At 41.5% G+C, this 23,557-nt stretch overlaps 1 protein-coding gene across 1 annotated transcript in view; it reads left to right on the top strand.

The window, feature by feature from the left end:
• Positions 1-281: 281 nt before the first annotated feature.
• Positions 282-23,557, top strand: part of nfasca (neurofascin homolog (chicken) a) — a 44,423-nt gene continuing 21,147 nt past the window's right edge. Inside the window, exons 1-24 of the mRNA XM_010778561.1 lie at positions 282-366; positions 815-985; positions 1,123-1,167; positions 1,346-1,393; positions 4,937-5,048; positions 5,350-5,531; positions 5,614-5,745; positions 6,697-6,840; positions 7,239-7,350; positions 8,160-8,326; positions 9,404-9,551; positions 10,188-10,312; positions 11,053-11,097; positions 11,651-11,752; positions 12,253-12,450; positions 13,143-13,213; positions 13,503-13,725; positions 14,002-14,117; positions 15,111-15,321; positions 15,562-15,684; positions 16,920-17,093; positions 18,262-18,288; positions 21,914-22,129; positions 22,758-22,880. Coding sequence (XP_010776863.1) covers positions 282-366; positions 815-985; positions 1,123-1,167; positions 1,346-1,393; positions 4,937-5,048; positions 5,350-5,531; positions 5,614-5,745; positions 6,697-6,840; positions 7,239-7,350; positions 8,160-8,326; positions 9,404-9,551; positions 10,188-10,312; positions 11,053-11,097; positions 11,651-11,752; positions 12,253-12,450; positions 13,143-13,213; positions 13,503-13,725; positions 14,002-14,117; positions 15,111-15,321; positions 15,562-15,684; positions 16,920-17,093; positions 18,262-18,288; positions 21,914-22,129; positions 22,758-22,880 — 3,100 coding nt within the window. The remainder of the gene's footprint in view (positions 367-814; positions 986-1,122; positions 1,168-1,345; positions 1,394-4,936; positions 5,049-5,349; positions 5,532-5,613; positions 5,746-6,696; positions 6,841-7,238; positions 7,351-8,159; positions 8,327-9,403; positions 9,552-10,187; positions 10,313-11,052; positions 11,098-11,650; positions 11,753-12,252; positions 12,451-13,142; positions 13,214-13,502; positions 13,726-14,001; positions 14,118-15,110; positions 15,322-15,561; positions 15,685-16,919; positions 17,094-18,261; positions 18,289-21,913; positions 22,130-22,757; positions 22,881-23,557) is intronic.

Below are 23,557 nucleotides of genomic sequence, written 5' to 3'. Positions count from 1 at the left end.
CACACACACACACACACACACACACACACACACACACACACACACACACACACACACTCCCAGATGAGCTACAGTACATCAGTGTGTCATGTAGCCCAGACACTGTAACACGCCAACGCCTGATTAGAACTGCTGGCCCGGCTGCTGATTGGTCCTGAGGCGTTGTCTTGACGACCATACGGCTGGCGTCAGCCGCTGCAGTTTCAGTGTTGATGGCCTTTGATGGCGGTCTGTCTGGACGTCTGCGTGGGGGGTTAACATGTGCCTGTAGCAACTGTAGGATGACACATCAGCTGGGAACCAGAGCTGATTACAGAGAGGCCCAACAGAAGCAGAGGCTGCCATACGAGGGGCCACCTGCCCAGAGTAACAGTCACACACACTCACACACACTCAAACACTGTAAGCCAACAGAAGCAATGTGGGGCTCAGTATCTTGCCACCAGTACACGTCGACAACTGGACTGTAATTGATGGGGATCGAACCACTGATCTTCCGATTGGAGGATGATCATCTAGCTCCTGAGTCACAGCCATTTACAAACATAAGCATCTAACACACTATAAGTGATGCTATGTTTAGCCTTTGATACAAGATGAGATCAGTTGTTGATGGTAGCATTTGATTTCTGCTTTGTTTCAGACACAAACACTATCTCTGTGTGGGTGAGTGGTGTGATGGGAATCATAGATATATATCCTATACCTTTCAATAGTACTGCCTAGTAACAGTAATGTGGAGGTTTCCATTAGCTACTGTGCATATGGCAGAGAATCTTGAATCTCTTTCCCTCTGCTCCCTGCTCTGTTCCAGCGATGTCTCCGATCCTTCAGGATAAGAGAGTGTCCATGGGTCTGAATGGAGACCTGTACTTCTCCAATGTTTTGGCCAAAGACGCTCACAATGACTACAGCTGCAACGCTCGCTTCCTTTTCACACACACCATCCAGCAGAAGAACCCCTTCTCGCTCAAAGTTCAGACAAGTAAGTATACAACACACAGATCCATACTGACTTTGATATGTGTTCTGAAATATTCAAAGCCAATATAGTGACCCCTCAGGTAACAGTGTATGAACTCTGTGGTCCTTTTCTCTCTCAATACCTGCTGTGTGCTTTAGATCACAATCTATTCCAAATGAAGGATGACATATCCCCATCTAGAGGTGATGTCATGATATGACATGAAATACATTCAATCATAACCTTTCATACCATTTTCTCAGTTTGCTGCAGATAAGAGACCATGACCTGTTGGGTGATCTTGATATAATGTAAAGATGTCTCCTTCAGATCTGTTAATGTGTGTGTTCAGGTTCTCTGTGTGTGTGCCTGTGTTTTCAGCAGAGCCGTATGATGAAACATCTTACAATGCCACTGACCCCTATGGTGGTGAGTCACTTCCTGTCAGGACAGCTCCACTTCCTGTCCGTATTCATGTCCCACAGTAACATGGCTAGCACACTAACCCGCTAGCTCAGTGAGGTTCCAGCGGTGACCTCACGCTGACCTTAGGCACTAATTCAACCTCCTAACCTTCATGTAGAAAAGTGAGCTCGGGTGATGTCAACTGATATTTGACACTTTTGGAAATGAAGTATTTAAAACCTTGTCTACATGGTCTATAGGGGCCAAAATCACATTTAGATCATTCAAAAAATAATTTATAGTATTTCCTGTTTTCAACCAACACACATCATATAACCCAGACAAGAGATACTGCCACTTTGAGCAACATGTTTCAATTATTGCTTGATACATACTAATCAAATGTTGTCAGATCACTTTGGGGACCCGAGGATTGTGCCAAAAATATCCAGGAAAGCTGGGCTAACTGAATTTAGTAAAAATATATTGTTGAATGTGTCCCTTTACTAAAACCAGTGTAACAGGAATTGAGTTTTAGTACTTTTAGAAAGTGTTGAGTCATTTCACCCTCTCAGCATGGACATAGTTGGATTAACACCAGTTGTAATATAGATTGAATCCGTTAATGTGTCGGTGCAGTGTATGAGGACAGGACCAGATGTGACATCCAATAAAAGACTAACCTCTCTGACCCCTGTATAAACTCACACAGTGGAAAATGTATTCATCTTATTTAGTCCATAATTCCACCTTTAAATCAATGTTAAATGATCACATGTAATGAATAAACATACAGTTATTAACACGCAAATCATCCATCATTGAACTGTATTGCACATGCAGTAGAGAAGGAGTTTATTCATTATGACATACACCTATTGAATCTGCCCATAGCTGGAGGGAAGAGATCAGCCAAAGGGGCAACATATGTGCCTTTCGCTGAACGGGGGGGGGCTGTATGGTTGACGAGGGGGGCAGTGAACCCCAGGGGTGGATGGGATATGTCCCAAAGGGAGCAGATAGACTGGGCTGGCTCCGAGGCCCAGTGGGACTGAAGACTCGACGAGGCTTAGGTCAAATGATGAATATTCAGTGTGGATTCATGCTGGGGTCCTTAATAGTCATATATATTTATGCAAATAAGGTTTGCTGCATCCTACTTTCATGTGTGCGTGACTCACATATTTCTAAATTCTCACATGCGACCACTCATACCCAGGGTTGGGAGGGTTACTTTCAAAATGTAATCCGTTATATTACCTGAATCAATCATTAATGTAATCTGAGTATCACAATATACAATTAATGTAACCTGATTACTTTACGTTACTTTTGGATGTCCTCAGGGTCAAATGCAATGCAAATAGATCCAAGAGAAAAGACAAATCAATAAAAGGTTTTTTAGTGTATTATTTAAGACAACAGAACAATTTGCCTTTGGAAAAGATGAAACCAAGATATTTAGGATCAAAAATGTGTCCTCTTATATTTGAGGCTTACAGAATAGTATAGTTTACAAATGCTGTTAAACAAATCAGTTAAAAGCATACACAGTATTTTTGTTTGATAAATCAGGTTTCCACCTTTTGCATAAATATCCTGATTATGTAATACAGTTACATGTAATCCATTACTCCCCAAACCCGCTCATACCCACACAGAAACACACATGCTAGCTATTTGATCACTGATCTCTTAAGAACACACACAGAAGCAAAAACACAACCCTGTCTTTTTTGTCAGTGGGAGGGGGTATACATCTGCAATGCACCCTGGGAAGCCTTGCCAGCCTCGTCAGCAGGATGTCATGTCTCCAGGGTGCTCTCTGCATTGCCGTAGCTCACTCTATAGCGATTGTGTACTGGATGATCAGCATTTCTTACCTTCAACCGCCTTCTCTACATGTCCCCCTCTGTTCACTCCTCTTCTCCTCACAGTGTCACTGACAATAACAGATCCTCCTTTTCTGACCGCTGGAGAAACTAACCGACTAACAGATGCTTTAATCCCACACAGATCTGCATCACAAAAGAGGCTAATGCTAATTTAACCCCACACATCTCTGCAAGCTCCAGCTCTCTGCTTATTGGATTGTATGTCCACAGTGTTAACAGCATCTGTCTCGTGATTGGATCAGACTGGAAATGTGCATATAGAATGTAGTACAGATCAAAGGGCCAGCTAAATCAGTCTTGGCATCAAACGCATCAATTGGAAATAAATATAAATGTTCAGTCAGTGGTGTAGTTCCAAACAATATGAGTCAAATATCAATGATAATGCTGCATACAGTCAGATGTAGTACAGGGTCAGCCTTAACCTGTATGGGCATTAAGCTGAATGTCAAAGGGTGACTCTAAACTCATGCCATGTTAACTAGTTAGCCTGGATAGACTGATGGATGATCAGGTTTTATTACAATTAGTTTTTTTTCCATTGGGAAATAAATCTTAGCTGTCATACAATGATATGGTGAGAACTCATGTACAGTAGAAGAGAAAATTAAGGAAAACAGTTCCATAACGGTTTATAAACCCACTTGGTTCAAGTTTTCTGTGCAATTAAGGGTTACAGTATAATGGACATTTCAGCTGCACCCTCTTTACTTTGACTTCCAAATTGGGCCTTCAAAAGTGAAACCTTTAAAGTGTTCATCTTGCATAAATACTTTTGCATTTTAAATGACTCAGTATTCTTTACCGTAGATAAAACAGGAAAAGTGAGTTCACGCTGATACACGCAGGATTAAAATGCCACATACGTCCTGGTGTAGTATAGAAACAAAGACAGCGCTCTGCAGTTTGATCACACCCCACACTGACTGATTCATTTAGGCTCAAACGTTTTGGGTCCAAAACTTATAAATACTGAGACTTTCTCTATAGAACTGTATAAATAAAATGTACATTCAGCAAAGGTTTCAAATAAATCTTTATCATCAATCCTCCTCCCCAGTCATTCGCTATGTGTGGATTATTAAAGGCTGTAGAAGCCAACTCCACACAACACAGGGTTCTGTTCTAAAGGCTGCTCTGGTTTTGGCAAGGTTACACATGCTTAAGCCAAGCCCTACAGGGAGGTTTAACAGCAGTTTGTTTAATAGCGTCAACTAGAGTCCATGACCTAAAATACGGTTTAGTTTGATGTTTGATAAAGCAGCTGATAAAACTTGCAGTGTTCTGCTGTAATGAGATTAGTTTGAGCCTTTCATGGCAATCTTTCCCATCTCTGTCCCCTCGCCAAACCTAAAGCAAGATCAATGACTCCATTGTTTTTTCTGCATCTCCTAATGTCTTCCTGTGAGACAAGCCAGAGGGTGTTAAACCCATTTACAGGCCGCTCTGGCCCCTCAACAGACTGCAGGGAGAGCCTGGCAGGGATGGAACACAGCCACAAGGAAATTATGGGAATAATAGTGTTAGATTAACTTCTCAGTGCCTACAAGGAGGATGTGCAGCCCCTTGTAAGAAGTCTTGGTACACAGATCAACTGTGTGTGTGTGTGTGTGTGTGTGTGTGTGTGTGTGTGTGTTTTTGTGTGTGTGTAATACCCCCACCTTGTCTGCAGGCCGTAAACTGGCAGAGTCCACGCCCACCTTCCTCTCACCCTCAGGGAGTGAGAGCTCCAAGATGGTGCTACGAGACGAGCAACTGCTGCTGGAGTGTATCGCTGCTGGACTGTGAGCTCACACACACACACACACACACACACACACACACACACACACACACACACACACACACACACACACACACACACACACACACACACACACACACGCCGGCCAAATTGTCAGTAAGTAATTGACATAATTTCTGTAACTTAAACAAACAACAATAATTGTATTTTATGAGTTTTTGAGCGCCTTATGACTTTATACTGAACCAAAAGTTTACTCTTGATCAATGCCTTGTCTCCTTTGTCCCACATTGAATGTGCCCCTCTCATAAAAAAAACTCACCTCTGTCCTTCCCCTACAGGCCGACCCCCGCCATCAAGTGGTTTAAGAAGGGGGGGGACCTGCCAGGGCGGACGAAGTTCGAGAACTACAACAAGACCCTGAAGATCACCAACGTGTCGGAGGAGGATGCTGGGGAGTATGTGTGCATGGCCAACAGTCATTTAGGCAGCATACGCCACTCCATCTTTGTCCAGGTCAAAGGTGAGGAGGTTACAGAGGTTATGTGTTCATTAAAATATGTGTTTGAGTCCCTCGTGCTGATCTGCCTCTCTGTGTCCCACAGCGGCTCCTTATTGGCTGGACAAACCTGCGAACCTGGTGCTGGCCCCTGACGAGAACGGGCGCCTGGTGTGTCGCGCAAACGGAAACCCCAAAACCAACATCCAGTGGCTGATCAACGGACAGCCCATAGACAGTAAATATTCCTCCTGTCTTTGTTCTTATAAATATTATTCAATAAAATACCGGTCACTTGGCATTGCAATTATTTTAAACAAATGAACACTTGTTTTTTTATTACAAAATAACAAACTAAACTGAAGGTTGCAAATTGCTCCACTTATTTCCATTTTATGCTTTTATAATTTTTAAAAATCAATTTGTGAGTCTATATTTAAAAGCAGTGTTACAGCCAGGTCTGAGGCTCAGTAACTAGTAACTAGTAACTAGTAACCCATGTCATAGTTATGTACACTTACTTTCTTGGAGTTTCTCCGAACATAGTGTCTTGTAGGTGTTCCACTTTCTTCAATATTATTATATTGTTATTCCATAGCACACAATACAAATGTTCCTCACAGAAAAGTGTGTGTGTTTATATATATCCTCAGCATAGGAGGCTTACCAATTGACAGAGTTATTTTTATTTAAGTACAGGTCAGAAGTTGTTTGGGAAAAATGATGTTATCCAACAGCTTCATCAGGGTCTTAATAAAGATGTCTGTCAAGTACGACCGTGTGATATAACGCCTGTCAGTGTAACATCATCTACTGTAAGCTATAATTTTATGATTATATTTCAAACAGGAGCTCTCTTGAATTTAAAACAAGTTTGTACTTTCAAGAGAGTTTGCTTAATCTGAAATGGAATCCTCATACTAACGAGCCTCACAGAAAAATTGGATACATTTGTTTTGCAAATGTTCTTGCCTGAGGCCCTGCCTCTTTCAAAAAGACCATATGTAGTCCAGATACAGGGGAACCGGCTTGGCATGATAAAGACAAACAGGTTGTAAGGTTTATTATTCACGGACCATCAAAGTTACGACTCATCAAATCAAGTTTAGAATATGTCTCTACTGTATATCTTAAAATGCTTTCTGTAAGGCTGTAACACTCCATTCTGTGCCCCCCCCCTCACCCTCAGGCTCTCCACACAACCCCAGCAGACAGGTGCAGGGGGACACCCTCATCTTCCGCTCGGTACAGATCGGAAGCAGCGCTGTGTACCAGTGCAACGCCTCCAACGAGCACGGCTACCTGCTGGCCAACGCCTTCGTCAGCGTGCTCGGTGAGACACTCAGGGTTTCAGAATGGATGCAGAGCATTCACTAAACTGCGCTGAAGTTACACGTCTCTCTGTAGCCCTGAAATCTCTAAAGCAGATATGCATCCAGACACAATATCTTCAATAATCAAATTTGGATAGCATTTTGTGAAAACCTTTTCCCCATATATTTACACTTATACTTCTCTTGTTTTCATTTATGTTGCATTGTCCGGAAGTATACACTTCACATTAGTTATATTATGAATAACATACAGTATTTGCTTTTCTACAAAGTGTTTGGCTGGATAAGAGCCTATTGGGATTGAGTTTTTATGAAATGAAATGTTGCTAAAACATCGAAACAATTGACATTGTAAGAATTGAATTGGTAAATGTGTGATCCGCTGTGCTCTCTGAAGACATGCCTCCGAGGATGCTGGCTCCTAAGAACCAGCTGATTAAAGTCATCCAGAACAACCGCACCTTCCTGGACTGTCCCTTCTTCGGTTCCCCTCTGCCGGACCTGCGCTGGTGAGCCTCTCACCACATGTTGGTTACTCAGATGCAGAAATATTTGTGTAGTCATCATCCTCTGGAGCAGTGATTTCCAACTGATGTGCCGTGAGAGATGGTCAGGTGTGCCGAAGTTGTGCTATTCACTAAATTGGTCCAAAAATGCAAATAACTTGCCATCGTTGTACGTCTGTGCCTGCAATGTAGCAGCTAGCTGAGTACTTAAATACTCTTCTGTGGCAGTAGCTAGCCCGTTAAAACAGTAGAATTGAGTGATGTGCGGGAGAGGTTGCGTTGAGAAGACGAACACCGTTGAATGAATATTTGGAAAAACTGAACTGGATCCTGGACAAAATCCAACCCAGAGGAAGATCCTAGTATGAGTGGTGGTAAAATAAAGAAAGAACGGTGAGCTGGAGGCAATACAGTGAAAGTTATCTTTCGTTTGGATTTGGAACACAGACTATTTTGTTAGCCTTCGTAAACAAACTGAGAAATAGGTAACATTTCTGAGAAACACCACAAAGGTGCCTGAGAGAGCTCTAAGCTAGCTATTAGCAGCTGAACTTGTGGCCAAATTGAAAGCCTTGTTATTAAATCTTCATTATATCTTCATTTTATATACGCTGTTTTAAGCTACAGCGTATCATTTTGTTTCTTTTTGCTTGTTGGTGAACTGTGGGATTTCTTTAATGTTAGAACATTTACCGGGGCTCAAAAAATGTTGAAAAACACTGCGCTGGAGGACCATGTCCATGTGTATTATAGCAAGTGGTACTCTATTATGGAATGCACTTGTTTATACTCTGTGTTTTTAATGTGTGTAGGTTTAAGAACGGACAGGGCAGTGGGCTGGATGGCGGGCAGTACCGCGTTTATGTCAACGGCACCCTGGAGATCATACGGGCCAGAATGGAGGACGAGGGCACCTACACCTGTGTGGCCAGCAGCATGCTGGGAAAGGCCGAGAACCAGGTCCGCCTGGAGGTCAAAGGTCAGTCACCACTGCTGCCCTCAGACTGATGCTGATATTAAATCCTGTAACCATGCAAGAACTCATGTCCAGTTATGAATTCTTCATGGAATCCCATGACCTGGTTTGGTAAAAGAGGACATTTGTGTTGAATTAAATTATTTCTTTCCCTTGTGCCAAACAGCCCGCACCGCTGGACATTTTTCAAATCTCTCGTGCCTTTAATCAAACTTCCTTAACTTCTCTTTACCAACAGGTACAATTTTAGTTTTCATTACAATTTGTCTGGTCAAATGACAAGTACGGAACCCCATATTTAAAAAGCACAACAATCAGTTACAAATAGATAAATATCTTTAAGAAGAATTTGCCAGTCCAGGAAGTGGGAGGTTCTTATTCTGCAAAGGGGCTGCAGGAGGAGGCGGTGGAGGGTTGGACATCAAAGCACAGCACTTTACAATGATGCCGTGCATTTCTTACAAAATAGCTTCTCAAAGGAAAAGAGAATTGTATATGTTTGTGTTATTAACAGCAGATTGTGCTGAAAGTAATGTCATCTCTCCTGGTGCAGATTTAGTTCACCTGCTTCAACAGAAAGATGTTGGGAGCTGTGCTGCTAACAGTGAAGTGATATTGTGTGTGTTAGCCTTTTAGAAAAGAGTGTGTTCCATCCACCTGCTCCCTGTCAGCCATCAGACACACATTACATTACATTGCATTGCATTACATTACATTGCATTTAGCTGACGCTTTTATCCAAAGCGACTTACAATAAGTGCATTCGACCAAGAAGATACAAACTTGAAGAAAACAGAATCATATAAGTACATCAGGTTTCATAGAGTCAAACATTTCAAGTGCTACTCAACTGGCTTTAGATAAGCCAGCCCTTTATTAGTATATAAGTGCTTTGTTAGTAATTCTATCGCTCGAAGTGGAGTCGAAAGAGATGAGTTTGCGCCGGAAGATGTGTAAGCTATCTGCTGTCCTGATGTCACCTGTCACTCATTCTCCTGGATGCCTCTAAATGAGTGAGTTCATGTAGTATGTGTGTGTGACTGTGTGTTTGTGTTCCCCCTTCACCTCCCTCCACCTCAGAGCCCACACGTATAATCAGAGCCCCGGAGCACCAGTCCGCCATCCGGGGCTCCACGGTCCACCTGGACTGTAAGGTGACCTCTGACCCCAGCCTGCCCGTCACTGTGAGCTGGACCAAGGACGACAAGCCCCTCCACCTGGGATGGAGGTACCAGCACCTACACCTACATTACACAACCTCTGATGCTGCACCTGTAGAGTCAACCACCAGCTATCCTGTCAGTGTTTCAACAGATAAAAAAGACATTTTATGCAAAGTGGTCATTTTTCCACAAAGAAATCCCCTTTACTCTACTCACCTCAAAGGAATTTAATAAGATGAATATGGTGTACCATCGGTCCTTAGTTTGTTTGTGATTAATTGAAATGTTAAGGTAATATGGGTTGTATACTGTAAGTCTAATATTTGGCAGATAAGCACATTCATTTTGAAACATTAGTATATTCTTAGTCAACTTGAATAAAGATGCTTTCATTGCAAAAAAAAATAACATTTTTCTTGGTCTATACATGGTGTAGTTTATAAGGCAGGGTACATATGGGACAATGTTCCCAAAAAAAATAACACAATATTTGCGGAGAAGTGACTGACTGTAAAATAAAAGTGTGATCACAGCATGAGCATAGAATATCTTAAGGGTGAGAAACCCACTTTACGTCTTCAAAACCTGGACAGTTAGTTGATTTTAGCATTGCATGCCTGATCCATTTCACATAGAGAGATGAACTTGAATTCTTGATGTTTAACAAGCAATCCTTCTCTGTGTCTGTCCCCCCCCCCCAGGCTGAAGAAAAACGAGCAGTCCCTGACCATCCCTAATGTGAACGAAGGCGATGAGGGCACATACAGCTGCTCTGTGAGATCTGAGATAGACGAGGACTCAGCCTCAGCCCGCCTCACTGTGTTAGGTACACAATCTGAGCAGCTGGAGACAATCACAAATTCACATTCAATATACTAATTGAGTTTTATGTCGTATAAAAAAAACTCTAAAGTGTAACCTTATGTCATTTCCATGCAAAATAATGTTGTGTAAAGATCTAACTATGGATGCCAGTTGAATATCTTAAAGTATAATTGCTTTAACTCACATTTAGATATAGTGTTAAGGCTATAGTAAAGTAGAAGTAGGCAGTTTGTCAACATTGAAATGTTCAAGTGATGTCCTCTCTTGCCCCCTCCAGCACCGATACACATAAATAGACACTATAACCTTTTTGTTTTTGTTGTCTTATTTCTTATAACGATTAACTTTAAACATTTACTGTCAATGTCCTCAGTTCTTCCTGACACTTAACTATTTTTCAGCTCTGTATGTCTTCAAGTGGAAATCATGCATATGTGTACTACATACCAAAATGCTTAGCTAGCTTAGCCTTAACACTACTTACTGTCACTGATGTAGCCGTTTGCATGCAGCGTCCTGAGATACTGTAGTTCTGTGCTATAGTGCTGCAGAGAAGCTGCTTTGTCTGCTCAGTTTGAACATGCTGTGTGAACATTATTTGTACATATTAGTGGTCTGACCTGTATTAATACAATACTAAATGACATGTTGACTATTGTGCTCCTTAGCTGATGACTGGCTTCTAGACTAACCTTCAAACTCTAACCTTTACCCCCACTTCCTGGCCCCCCCCCCCCACAGAGGAAGCCTCCCTCCACCCCTCAGTCTCTAGTGCCTTGCCTCCAGGTAACACACGGCTTGGTGGAAATCTCTTTGTCTTTTCTTTTCTGTTCTGATGGTTTTTCTGTTAGTCGTCTTTTCTTTTACTTTTTGTCCTCGCCGTCTTTTTTTAATTGTGCTTCTGCTGTAATTATATTATTTATTATAAGGGATTCGTACATGACTTGCATGCATCACAATCCATCCTGTCCAGTCATTTACTCTCATAGTAAGTCTGAAAATGTTTGTCCAGACTGCTCGTGATGTCCCATTTAGAGCCATATTCCACCCATTCTGAGTTTGTGGACTAGTAGAGTTGTTTTTATATTTTACTAATTTCACAAGGTTATATATTAACAATTTCCTAAAAAGAAAAAATGGTTGTATTGGGAGGAGATTTGGAGGTGTTATTGGGTGATAACAAAATCTAATGGTGTGGCTTGATTTAAGATTGATTGACAGATTAGGAGCTAAAATGATCTTGTTCAGTATGAGTGACACGTGTACTGCAGCATGCCTGTAGTTGCCTGCATGTGTGTGTTGGAGTGTGTTCCCTTGTCTAAGCTCAGTTTCTCTGCAGACCGTCCGGACCCTCCCATGGATCTGGACCTGTCGGACCCCGCGGCCCGCAGTGTTCGCCTCACTTGGATCCCCGGGAACGACCACAGGAGTCCGATCACAGGTCAGAACCTTGACAGGTGTCACAAGCATAGGGCTAGTCTCTATGAAGAAAGTCCTATCACAATATTTTGACCCAACATCTCAGTATTGATATTTTAACGATATTTTAGGGTTGACTATTGATGCTTTGACAAATAACTAAACAGTCAGATTTTTGATAAATAATCATCATTAATGAAGATGAAGTGACTAGGTGGGTAAAGGAAAAAAATTAAACAGTGATTTCATGTGAATTCAGAAAAATGACATGATTTCACTGTTACTGCTTCTCAAACCATTATAAGACAACAATTACAATACCCCAAATCTGAGACCATATCCATTCTCATATCACAAATTGATACTAATCGATATAAAGCCCAGCCCTACACAAGCATAGCTTGCTATGTCAGTTTCCTGACAGAGTGTAGCTCATTAATGAAGACAAAGCTATAATGACCCCCCCTGAGGAACACCCCCCCTCTGGTCTCCCTCTCCTCACTCGGCTCTGTGTCTCTGCAGAGTTCCTGGTCCAGTTTGAGGAGGACCGATGGGAGTCCGGCAGGTGGCAGGACCTATCCTCGTACCCCGGAGACCTGAACTCTGTCATCCTGCAGCTCAACCCCTTCGTCAACTACCAGTTCAGAGTCATCGCCTTCAACTCCGTGGGCCAGAGCACCCCCAGCCGGCCCTCCCCCCGATACAAGACCAGCGGAGCGGGTGAGCAGCACCACACGAACCCATCTGACATCATCTGCTTCTGGCTGTTAAAAGACTCTGAGGTTACATGTCTTCACATCAGATAATAACTTCATGTTCTTTACACAAAACAAACTGTGACCTTTGATTTGAAGTTGTGGAAGTGTCCTCTTAAATAAAGAATTTCCAGCCTGTAAGATAATATCCTCAAACTGAAATAACCTGAAGCCAGGATTTTTCCTTCTAGCTGCTTTACATATGGAAGCAGAAAAAAACATTCTTCACAATAAATGTAAATAAAATAAAATAATTGCGCTCTTATTTTGCAGTCTTGCTTGAATAGGAATGATTTCTCCTAAATATGTATATATTATAATATACAATGATATACTCTGTTATGCTTAATATCTCATATTATATTATACACTTGATTATGTTATTCTAATAATATATATAAATAACATGTCATACTGTGTATAAAAAACAAAACAAATACTTAATCATATCATATACCATCCTGGTGTATGCTGTTGTATTTGTATATAAGTATAGTATTATACTGTACTATATTTACTGACTGCTACACAATGCCAAGTACGGTAGCTAGCTTGAGACAAAGTTGCTCTATACATGAAAGAGTTCAAAACTCTGGTGTGGGTACATTCTTTAATGTAATTGTAATACTGTTGACTTGTTTGTTCTGTTAACAAAAGTCCCAGATGCTATTCCCAGAGGACTACGAGGATGGGGATCCAAGAAGGACAATATGGAGATCACCTGGGAGGTAGGACATGTTGAGGGCAGGACATTGCTATTGTTAGTAACGGCAATGAATGCATTATTCTAAGAAATGATCATGGATGGAATTGGGACGGTAAAATCAAGTGGTATATCGAAGTATTAGTTGTTTTAATGGTATTTATTTGACTGAAAATAATGTTTGAAACTGTTTTAACTTCCATGAAAAAGTTGGCTAATGGCTGACTTCATCTTAAGTGTTTTCATCTCTTACTAATTTGAAAACACTGTATTCAGAAAACATTCTTTAACAGCCCACTTTCTGTTTTCTCCAGCCTCTGCTGGATCTGGAGAGAAATGGCCCCAACATGCACTACAGTGTGTGGTGGAGGAGGAAGGATGCAGGGGAGGAGTGGAGGAATGTGACCACAGCGGGGCCCAAACATGTCGTCCACAACACAGAAACCTACGTGCCTTACGAGATCAAAATCCAGGCCAGGAACGAGTTTGGGCAGGGGCCCGAGTCCAATGTGGTCACTGGGTACTCTGGGGAGGACAGTGAGTACTGCAGAGTCATTGGTGAAAGCCAATAGGAAGTTGATTCTTTGAATAAAGCTGGTAGATATTTCGTGTTGAAGCTTTTCAGGATGACAAAAACTCAGCGTCTTACAATATCATTGTTAAATCTTGCGCCTAAAATAGCTTTTTATCCCTTAGTGCTGTTGTCTGCGAAGCAATAAGAGCCCCACTGACAGAACTTGTTTATTTCTTTATGAACAGAACTGCACCTTTCCATAAATAAAACATAACATGCCCATTTCTCCGTGCGTTCAGATCCCAGCGACGCTCCCACTGACTTGCGGGTGTTGAAGGCCGACAGCACCAAGGTGAACCTTCACTGGAGGCCCGTCGACCTGAGCTCTGTGCAGGGGGAGTTCAAGGAGTACAGGGTGGGTCCTCTCTCTCTGATGTCAGGAACCACTGCAGGGTTTGGGTAGAACAGATGTGGAATACACCGTAATGCAGGACTATTTACTGTTCATCATTTAATAGTGAGAAATAATAGGCTTTTGTTACATTTTCTTTGTTACATTTTCTTTGTATTCAAGCAGGGTTCTTACGGTCATTAAAAACCTGGAAAAGTCATGGAAATTCAAAATGCTAATTCCAGGCCCTGGAAAAGTTATGGAAAACAATATTTTTCCCAAAGTTTTTTGGAAAAGTCATGGAAATTTAACTAGAGTTGCATCAAATATAATTTATATTTTATCTAATCGCCAACATAGTAATACTATAATGATAATAAATACTGTATCGTATAGTAATGAAACGTAAAATGGCATTTAACTGTCGAGGTGTTTTGCTGGTGAGAAATTTTAGTTGCTTTAGCGTGTAGAAGCTAGTAAGCCTATTGGATTTGTTTTAGATAGGCACAACATGTTTCATATGCAGACCTTATTTTCCTGTTCCGTGTTAAAATAAACCATTTTCAGTGGTACCGCTGAGAAAGAGTCATTTCTTTGGTCATGGAAAATTAGGTAAAGTTCCTGGAGAAGTCATGGAAAAGTCATTGAAAATCATTGGTGAAAAAGTGTGTGAACCCTGTCAAGGGAAAAATTAAGCATTTTAAGATAAACTGTTTAAAACTTTAAAAAAATGTTTTGTTAGTTCTTCTGTCCAGTGAAGTGGGGCTTAACCTTTAGATATTTGCATTTATGTGTGAAGTGTTTGCTATACCTGATCAAATTATTAACCAGAAATTCCACCCGGAAATTGTATTTGAATGTGGACCTGAATGTTACTTTCTGCAGAAAAAACAGAGTGAGCCTGTGTGACTTTGATTCTGTGCCTGCTACACACACTCTAAATCTCAGTTTCTCTGGTTTCATCTCCTCCGATGGTATTTCACATAATAACCACTTCCTTCTCCTGCTCCTCCCCAGTTGTACTACTGGCGTGAGTCCAGTCTGGTTCCAGGTCTGCTGGTCAGTAAAGAGAAGAAGACCAAAGGGTTCTACAGCGTAGTTGCAGAGCCATCGGGAGTCCTCAGCGACCTGGTGCCATTCTCTAAATACAAGATGTTCATGGTGGTGGCCAACAGCGGCTTAGAGGGTCCGCCCAGCAACACGGTGGAGATCACCACCAAGGAGGGGGGTGAGAACGCTGCCTCACTACTGAAATATATCCTACAAGAGAAACCACATCTTATTTCAAGTGTTCAGACTTTTTAATATGCAGAACCAGACCTCAACCATACTGCCAGAATTCAGATTGACTATGGAAGTAGCTTTTAACTCCTGACCCCTTTATTGTGTTGTGTGTGTGTGTGTGTGTGTGTGTGTGTGTGTGTGTGTGTGTGTGTGTGTGTGTGTGTGTGTGTGTGTGTATTTTTAGTGCCGGATGCTCCCAAGTTTTTCAGGATAAACAGGAGAGGTTTTGACACCATCCACCTTCAATGGGACAAGCCTCTAGAGCCCAACGGCCTCCTGATTGGTTACCAGCTCAAGTACCAGACAGGTGAGCTGCTCACATTGATCAAAACGACTAAACTCAACTCAGATAAATACAGACCTCCAGCCTTCAGACAGAAAGCATTTTATTACTGGGTTGATTCTTTTTTTTGGTTTATAGTTTTTATTCAACCCTTGTGCTGTCTTCGTTTCCACTGTGCAACTTCTGTCCTACATAGTATAAACTGTATACATATTCACCCAAATCTGTGTTACACCTTATAAGCCAACTTTATTCATACTTACAGTATTAACACAAGTTTTACTCTTCTTTTCAGAAATGTATGGTCAATAGACCTTATTTACACAAAATAAAAACTCATTTGTGAGTTAAAAAATGCAAACATGTTGAAAGATTTAGAAAATGGACCCACAAGACTGCAGATGCTATACATATGAATAGAACCCAAAACGTTATGAAAGTGATCCTAATTATTTTCTAAAAAAGTGCTATACAAGCACACATGTTATTTTTCTGGCACTAACATCCTGAAATCATTTGTTTTGGAATGTTTGGAACAGGAATGTTAAGTAAATTGCATTTTGACCACATTAGTTTACAATGTGAGACACAGCAGGGCAGCAGAATGAATGAAAACACTTCTACACACCTGAGTAACAGTAACGGTGGCCAGTCAAAAGATGAACTGTGAGGAGGAAGCACAGAGGTGACAGCTACAGTAGTGCCAGACTCACCGTTTGATCATTTACAGAGGTGGCAGTATTACTCACATCTTGTACTTCAGTAAAAGTACCAGAGTGTAGGAATACTCTGTTACAGTAAAAGTCCTGTAATCAAAATGTTCCTCAAGTAAAAGTAGAAAACTATTAGCATCAAAATATAGTTAAAGTGCCAAAAGTAAAAATAGTCATTGTGCAGATTGGTCCATTTCAGAATAATATATGATATGTTTTATAATGATTGATCATGAAAGTGTTCTCAAAGCTGGTAAAGGTGCAGCTAGTTTGAATGACTTTGTATACTGCAGGGTAGCTTGTGGATTTACTCCAGGTGGAACTAAAGTCTGATTTAACATTTGATTATATTTCACATCATTCATCCACATCTGTGAAGTAACTAAAGGTATTCAATAAATGTAGTGGAGTAAAACTAGCATAAAATGGAAATACTCAAGTTCAACCACATGTTACTTAAGTACAGTACTTGAGTAAATCTGATCATGTGTGGCAAATTCTGACAGCAAACTGACCCTCTGTCGTTCTCTGTGATTGTGTGTGTAGTCAACGCCTCCAGGATGGGCCGCCACCAGCTGGAGACCTTCCTTCCCAATGTGACAGAGTTCAGCCTCCGCCTGCCGGACCGATCCACCCGCTACAAGTTCTTCCTGTCAGCGCTCACACAGGTGGGGGCGGGGGAAGTGTTCGCTGAGGAATCCCCACACTTCACAAATGAAGGTGATTATTCATACCAACAAAAAAAAAACAGTCAGTGCTTCCATAAAGATGTGGTGAGACATTAAAACTCACTGTACACGCAGCCAATTCACTGGAGGGGAAAAAAACATAGCAAGTTCATTGTTTTTTACGTTTAATAGTTTATGTTATTGGTTTAAAGAAGGTTAAAAAAAGTCACAGTTCTAAGCTGACTCGATTATGTTAGTGCCAACCACTTTGAGCCATTGATTTTGAAATGATAAGGATGAGACAATAATGCCAATAATCAATTGTTCGTTTAAAGTTCTTTTAGGATATACAAAGCCTGATGTATCTTACCTCTCTTTGTCTTGTAGCCTAATTGTTTTAAAAACTCTTTAACCACATAACATTTTCTTCCTTTAATGTTTCCTTAACCTACAGCAACCAGCTGTTAGAAAATGACTCAAAATGAAAATAGAGTCATTGGTAGGGAAGCAAAAATAATACAGTAAATGATTATTCTTTAATAAATTATCTTACAATAATTTAGTTTTTAAAACTTGAATAGGATCATTTCTGAACGTTTTGAATGGGATTTGGCATCATCTGACACTGTAGCTTCTCTCTGCTGCATTGTGTCTGGTTTTACCACGGAATTACAGCCATTCTTCTGCCTGGCAACTAGACTGGTTCGATAGGGTGACTACCTCGTAAGAGTCTGGCTGTGTGCATCACTGGAACGTGTGTGTGTGTGTGTGTGTGTGACAGACACACACTTAGAAATAAAAAGTGAGTGAGGCCCTTTAGTAAACACTGGCCTCTTTGTTTGTATCAGATGGAGAAAGAACGGGTCTGTCACTGATGGATGAACCAATTCAAACACACACACACACACACACACACACACACACACACACACACACACACACACGTACACACACACACGTACACACACGTACACACACACACGTACACACACACACGTACACACACACAGAAACAAAAACACACACACATGCACACAATCTTTTCCTACTCACTTTCCACACAGAGCAATTTTCATCACAACTTTTTCTTCAGGAGAAAGTGTTGTTGCATTTCAAACTTTGACAGAAACGTTTTCCTCCAAACCCGAGAAGATGTTGCCCATCTCAGTCCTCTCACACCCCCCCTCTCTCTCCTGTCTCCTCTCCTCTTCTGTTGGCAGACAACGGTACTGACTCTACAGGCCTAGGTAATGGGGAATGAGAAGCACAGCGTGCCTGTTGCCTTTCCTTACCCCCCCCTCCATATCTCTCTACTGCTCATCTTCCCACTAGACAGCAGAGCAGTCCACTATATCATTGTATAATCCATCAGAGTGCAGCTCACCCTGCAGGCAGCAGAGGGAGCAGCTACACTAGTTTTGACCCCATCAGGGAAACTCAAATTTTCCTTTAATTTGACAGTCAGTCAAGTATCAGGACAAGCCCTTTGTGTGGTACCCCACAGGAAGCTGTTCTGTGACTGCGTATTCAACATATTCAATCAGAGCCTAACCTTTTTCAATGATTACTTTGATCAGACTCAAGATAACCAGCTTGAAGGGATGCTCAATTATCCAAGTCCTGCAGTCCATACATTGAGTGACAGATCTTCTAAAACAAATGTTAACACCACATCCACCATCAGGTCAAAATTACAGTTTGTCATTCATAATTTCTGAACTGTAAAACATTTGCACAATTGATCTGTAGACATGCAAGCTCAGTAGTTATACATGCAGTTATACAATATGCATTATAGGTATATGGTATAGTCATTTAGCTAGTGGACTGTCCTGCTGTCTCCTTCTCTCATCTCTCCACCTGCTGCTGTGTGCTGTCAGGGATCCAAGCAGCAACTCAATGTTTAAGGCCACCTATAGCTCGAACACAGGTTAAGTGAGTGAAATATTTATTATATGAAGGTATGTGAAAATGTAACATCACATATTTTACACATTCTAATTATTAGGTATATATTGTGGTACTGGAATGAGTCAGCACTCTCCCAATTCTGGCAACTCTGTCTCAAAATATACCTTTTTTTTTAAACGTGTTTTTTTGAAATGCCTGAAATGAGAACTGTGGTTAACACAAGCTGAAGATATTTTTGTAGCAGCTGCTAGACAGACCTTAGGTCAATCACCCTGAAAGCTTCTGAAGGACCCTCCTTTAACTATTTGTATGTTATGTTGACATTTAAACTTAGATTTATCCACCAATCCCTGATAGCACACCTTAATGCAATCTCACAGCATCACTGCCTCCTCCTGCCATGGGACACAAGTTAGCCTTGTGTAGCAACCTATGTGTTCTGATCCATTTTTCAGTCAACATGATTATGACAAGAGTGTGTGTGTGTGTGTGTGTGTGTGTGTGTGTGTGTGTGTGTGTGTGTGTGTGTGTGTGTGTGTGTGTGTGTGTGATGGGAGGAGATACATGTCCTTGCGTCAATTTGTCAGGATGTGGAAAACATTTTGAAAAATGATGTGAATTGATGAGTGTGCTGGGGGTTACAAAGAAACTCCATCACTGGCTTATCATCTTGCTTCTGAGCTTTTCCAAAAGTCATCTCAATCTGCCATCTTTATCCATTGCTTGCACTCACCTGGTCAGTGGTACAAACAGTACTGAGGATCACAGGTAAGCTGTCCTGAAGCTCTGTTCTGACCCGCCCCCCCCTCACTGGGCTGTAATTGTTTCAGATGTTTCCATCATCACGTCCTACTTTCCCTCCCCTGCACAGTGGTTTGATGATATGATTGGTCTCCTGTCTGGGGATACACGTATGCTGGCTGGGGTTGGGGGTTGTGGTGTGATGGAAATGTTTGGGGGGGGGGGCATAAGTATCAGGACCCTTTACTGACTGGAGAAGACCTAAACATTAAGGTACTTTAGGAGTGAACAACCATTAGTGGACTAGGATGTGCTGGACCCAGTGTGGTGTATGTTTTTCACAGACTGAGTGAAATGTGACATAACAACACGTTCAGTGTGTTGTATTTTCCCATCAGCTATATGTGCGTAAATGAGGAGCCTGTAAAGGCTTGATGGTGATCTGTGACTTGAAACATGAGGTTCATCTGGAAAGTACTTTAGAGGAGCAATACTAAAATGGGTACTTAAATTGCTTCAAAATGTAGGGAACTGTGAGAGACATATTTAAAAGAAGAGGGGTCCAAATGGAAGCAACAGAGGTTGAGATATGTTGCCCCTACTTAACCCTTCTATGGTGTTCGGGTCTGTGGGACCCGTTTCCATTATTTAGTTAAAGAAAAATTATATGACAAATTATTTTGTCAAACTCACAATTAATGGCCTTGGCTCATTTTCTGTGAAGAACATATATCAAAACACATTTTCAAGGACCACCCACTGTACCCCCCCCCCTCCTACACATTTGATGTAGATGAAGAGGAAGAGGTTTCAGAATGTGAGGATCACATTTCTGAGAATTCTGAGTCTGACAGTGACTTTGAAGAAGAGGATGAGATTGAGCATCAGCTAGGTGCCAAAAGAAGACGAGCCACAGGACCAGCCGGTCAGCGGGCAAAAAAACGAGTAGCACTTTAATTCATTAATGTGATCTAACAAATGTAACAGGGCAAATATGAACCATATGCTGTTTATATTGCTTGTAATTGAGATGAAGTAAACATCTGTTGAGTATTTTAACATAAAATAGTTTGATTGTGTTGAATTGAAGCCCAAAAAGGCAACGGGTCTATCAGACCCACGAACACTGGCTGAGTAACCAAAATAGGAACACCACACAAGGGGTAACAGTAAGCTAAATATGCTTGATCTAGGGATACAGCAATACCACTATGTTTTAGACCAACAGCAAGTACAAGTCCTTACAGGTGAGTACTTGCCGATACCGACTACTGATATGAGTACTTAATAATACCATTACAGTTGGACTTTTTTCACCACTCCGCTTGACAATTTAGCAGAGCATAGTTTGCATTTTGTCATCATCGCTTATCCTAAAATATTTGCTGGTATCGCTTTTGGTGCATCCCCAGCTAGATCCCACATTATTTCCCATAATGCAACCAATAGCCTATTTTTTCTTTGACCCCTGTATTTCCGGTCCACAGCCCTAGTCTGTAACACAGGCTTTTGTTATAAATGGTTAGTCCGTGAATCTAAGCCGAGGTAAACCCAGATGACATCATCAGGGGTTATTCTCTCAGATGTTATTATTGTCTGATCTCCAATCCAGTCAATTCATGTCAGTTTCCTCTATGGCTCCTCTAAAGCTCTAACTCACTCTCTTTCTCACTGGCACAAGATAAATAATACTTCCCATAATGATTCAACTGACCTTTGTGGATTTAAAAAATGTGTTGCCCTTTAAATGCAACACAAATAGGTAATCAAAATAAGGTTACCAGTTGGGGTTTTCTAAACCAAGACCCTACACAGAAATGTTCCTTCTTTTAAAGAAATACAGTGACAGGCATGTTGTAATATCAGCAGGTGTCCTCTTGGTGGCAGTGCAACCTCAGTCCATGCAGGACGATGAAGGGGTGTGAACGCATCAAATCAGAGATGAAGAGGAAACACTCAAATGAAGGCTGTGATGGTTCATTCGCCCATGATGACTTAGTCTGACGTTTGATGTGCGCAGTGATGTGTGCTGCTTGAGAGGAATTCATTGTCCTGTGTGTGTGTGTGTGTGTGTGTGTGTGTGTGTGTGTGTGTGTGTGTGTGTGTGTGTGTGTGTGTGTGTGTGTGTGTGTGGTGTGTGTGTGTGTGTGTGTACCTGTTAGATGTTCTCCTGCTGCCTTGTGTTTAACCCTTTGCTCTCTCCCCCCTCCTCCCTTGTAGTCGAGCTTACAGAGGCCTCCGTAGATTCAGCTTTCTCTCCTACTCCTCCTCCTCTCGCTCCTCTTCCTCCAACTACCATCGCTCCTACAACCATTAGTACCTCAACTACTACTACTTCTACTACTACTGCTGCTACTACCACTACGACTGAGGCGACCACTACCACTGCACGTCCTGAGCTGGTCCCCACCAGGCGCAATGATCAGAATGTGTTGGGTACATGCTGTTGTCCCATTTTGGATTTGACTGTCTTTCTATTGTTTTAGTGTACAATGAACGGCACTTCATGGATAACAAAAGACGATTGCCTTCTCCCACCTGACGAAACAGGAAACCACATCAGAGCTGCATTCCAATAATCTGTGCTGTACCTACTGTACAAAAAGTGGGGAATTACTTCAGAATATTGGGATGCAGCCAGTAACTAACCTCCTGGTCAGGAAGTGAGAATACAAACCTTTTTTAAATTAAATGATAAAAGAAAGTAGCCTTAATCTCTAGAGTGATAAAGGTTGTGATATTGGCAGAGCTCACCTCTTCTTTTGGTTTTTAAGGTCAAATGAGTCCAAACCAGAATTAAGCATCCCAGCTATGTGTTAACAAATCCTCTGTTATTTTCTTATGGGTGAGTTTCCTGTCCATGAAAACAAATGTACTTCTGGCTTCAGAAAGATCATGATCTACTTCGGTACCCATCAAAACGATCGCTCTCGTAGCTAGAGTCCCTCCGTGCTCGCACCATGCATAGCTCTTCATTGAGACGCGTGTGTGGTTGTTGTAACTGTGCAATCTCTGCCACTTGCCCCTGACCCTTATCCCTCTACCCCTGACCCCCCCTGTGTAGTGGCCCCTAGGCTGGAGATCTGGAATCTGACGGTGGAGCCTAACAGTAACTACGCTAACGTCAGCTGGAGACACAACTTCCCGGCCGGCAGCAGCGAGTTTGTGCTAGAGTTCACACTGGACAGTAAGAAACCAGTCCAAGCCACCTGAGATATGAAAACCAATAGCTGTCTGATTATCAAAGACAAACAGAGTAGTGAGATGTCACAAAGTAAGAAGAGCAGAAGTAGTGCAATATTTCAAAGATAAGGCTAAACAGATTTAACAAAACAGATTTGAAAGACATGAAATTATTGGACCACCAAATTAGAATATAATAGACTCTACCATGTCGGTTTGACCTCTAAGATTAAGGACTTGACCAGCTCTCATTTTAAATACTCACTATCATTGACTTTAATTTGAACAATGGGTCAAATGATTATGACTAATGTCATTTTTTGGTTGTAGTATTGACCCTACAGAGAGTCATCACAAACTCTGCAGGTCCTTCAGCTCTGACGCCTTTTAGCCTGTTTCAGCTGCTTTGGGATACTTACATAAAAATATACACACATTAGCTAAAATCATCTTTAGAAAGCCACAATTTGGTTGTTGTGGGGTCCGGCCTTAGTGGCAAACAAACCAAATTTCATTAATGCAGATTTAAAAAAGCTGTTATGTATAATGACCCAATTGGCAGCTTTGACATGCTGTGTTTCACAAAGACTAGATGTATTGAATCATGTTTAAAGTAACCTCAGCTTTGGTTTTCAGTGCTGGGTATTAGAGAATGTACTGTCTTTTTGAAGACACCTTGAT

Source organism: Notothenia coriiceps, unplaced genomic scaffold, assembly GCF_000735185.1.
Source record: "Notothenia coriiceps isolate Sejong01 unplaced genomic scaffold, NC01 NC01_scaffold00019273, whole genome shotgun sequence".
Classification (NCBI taxonomy): Eukaryota; Metazoa; Chordata; class Actinopteri; order Perciformes; family Nototheniidae; genus Notothenia; species Notothenia coriiceps.
Note: the sequence above shows the minus strand (reverse complement) of the source record. Positions and strands in the feature narration are given on the sequence as shown.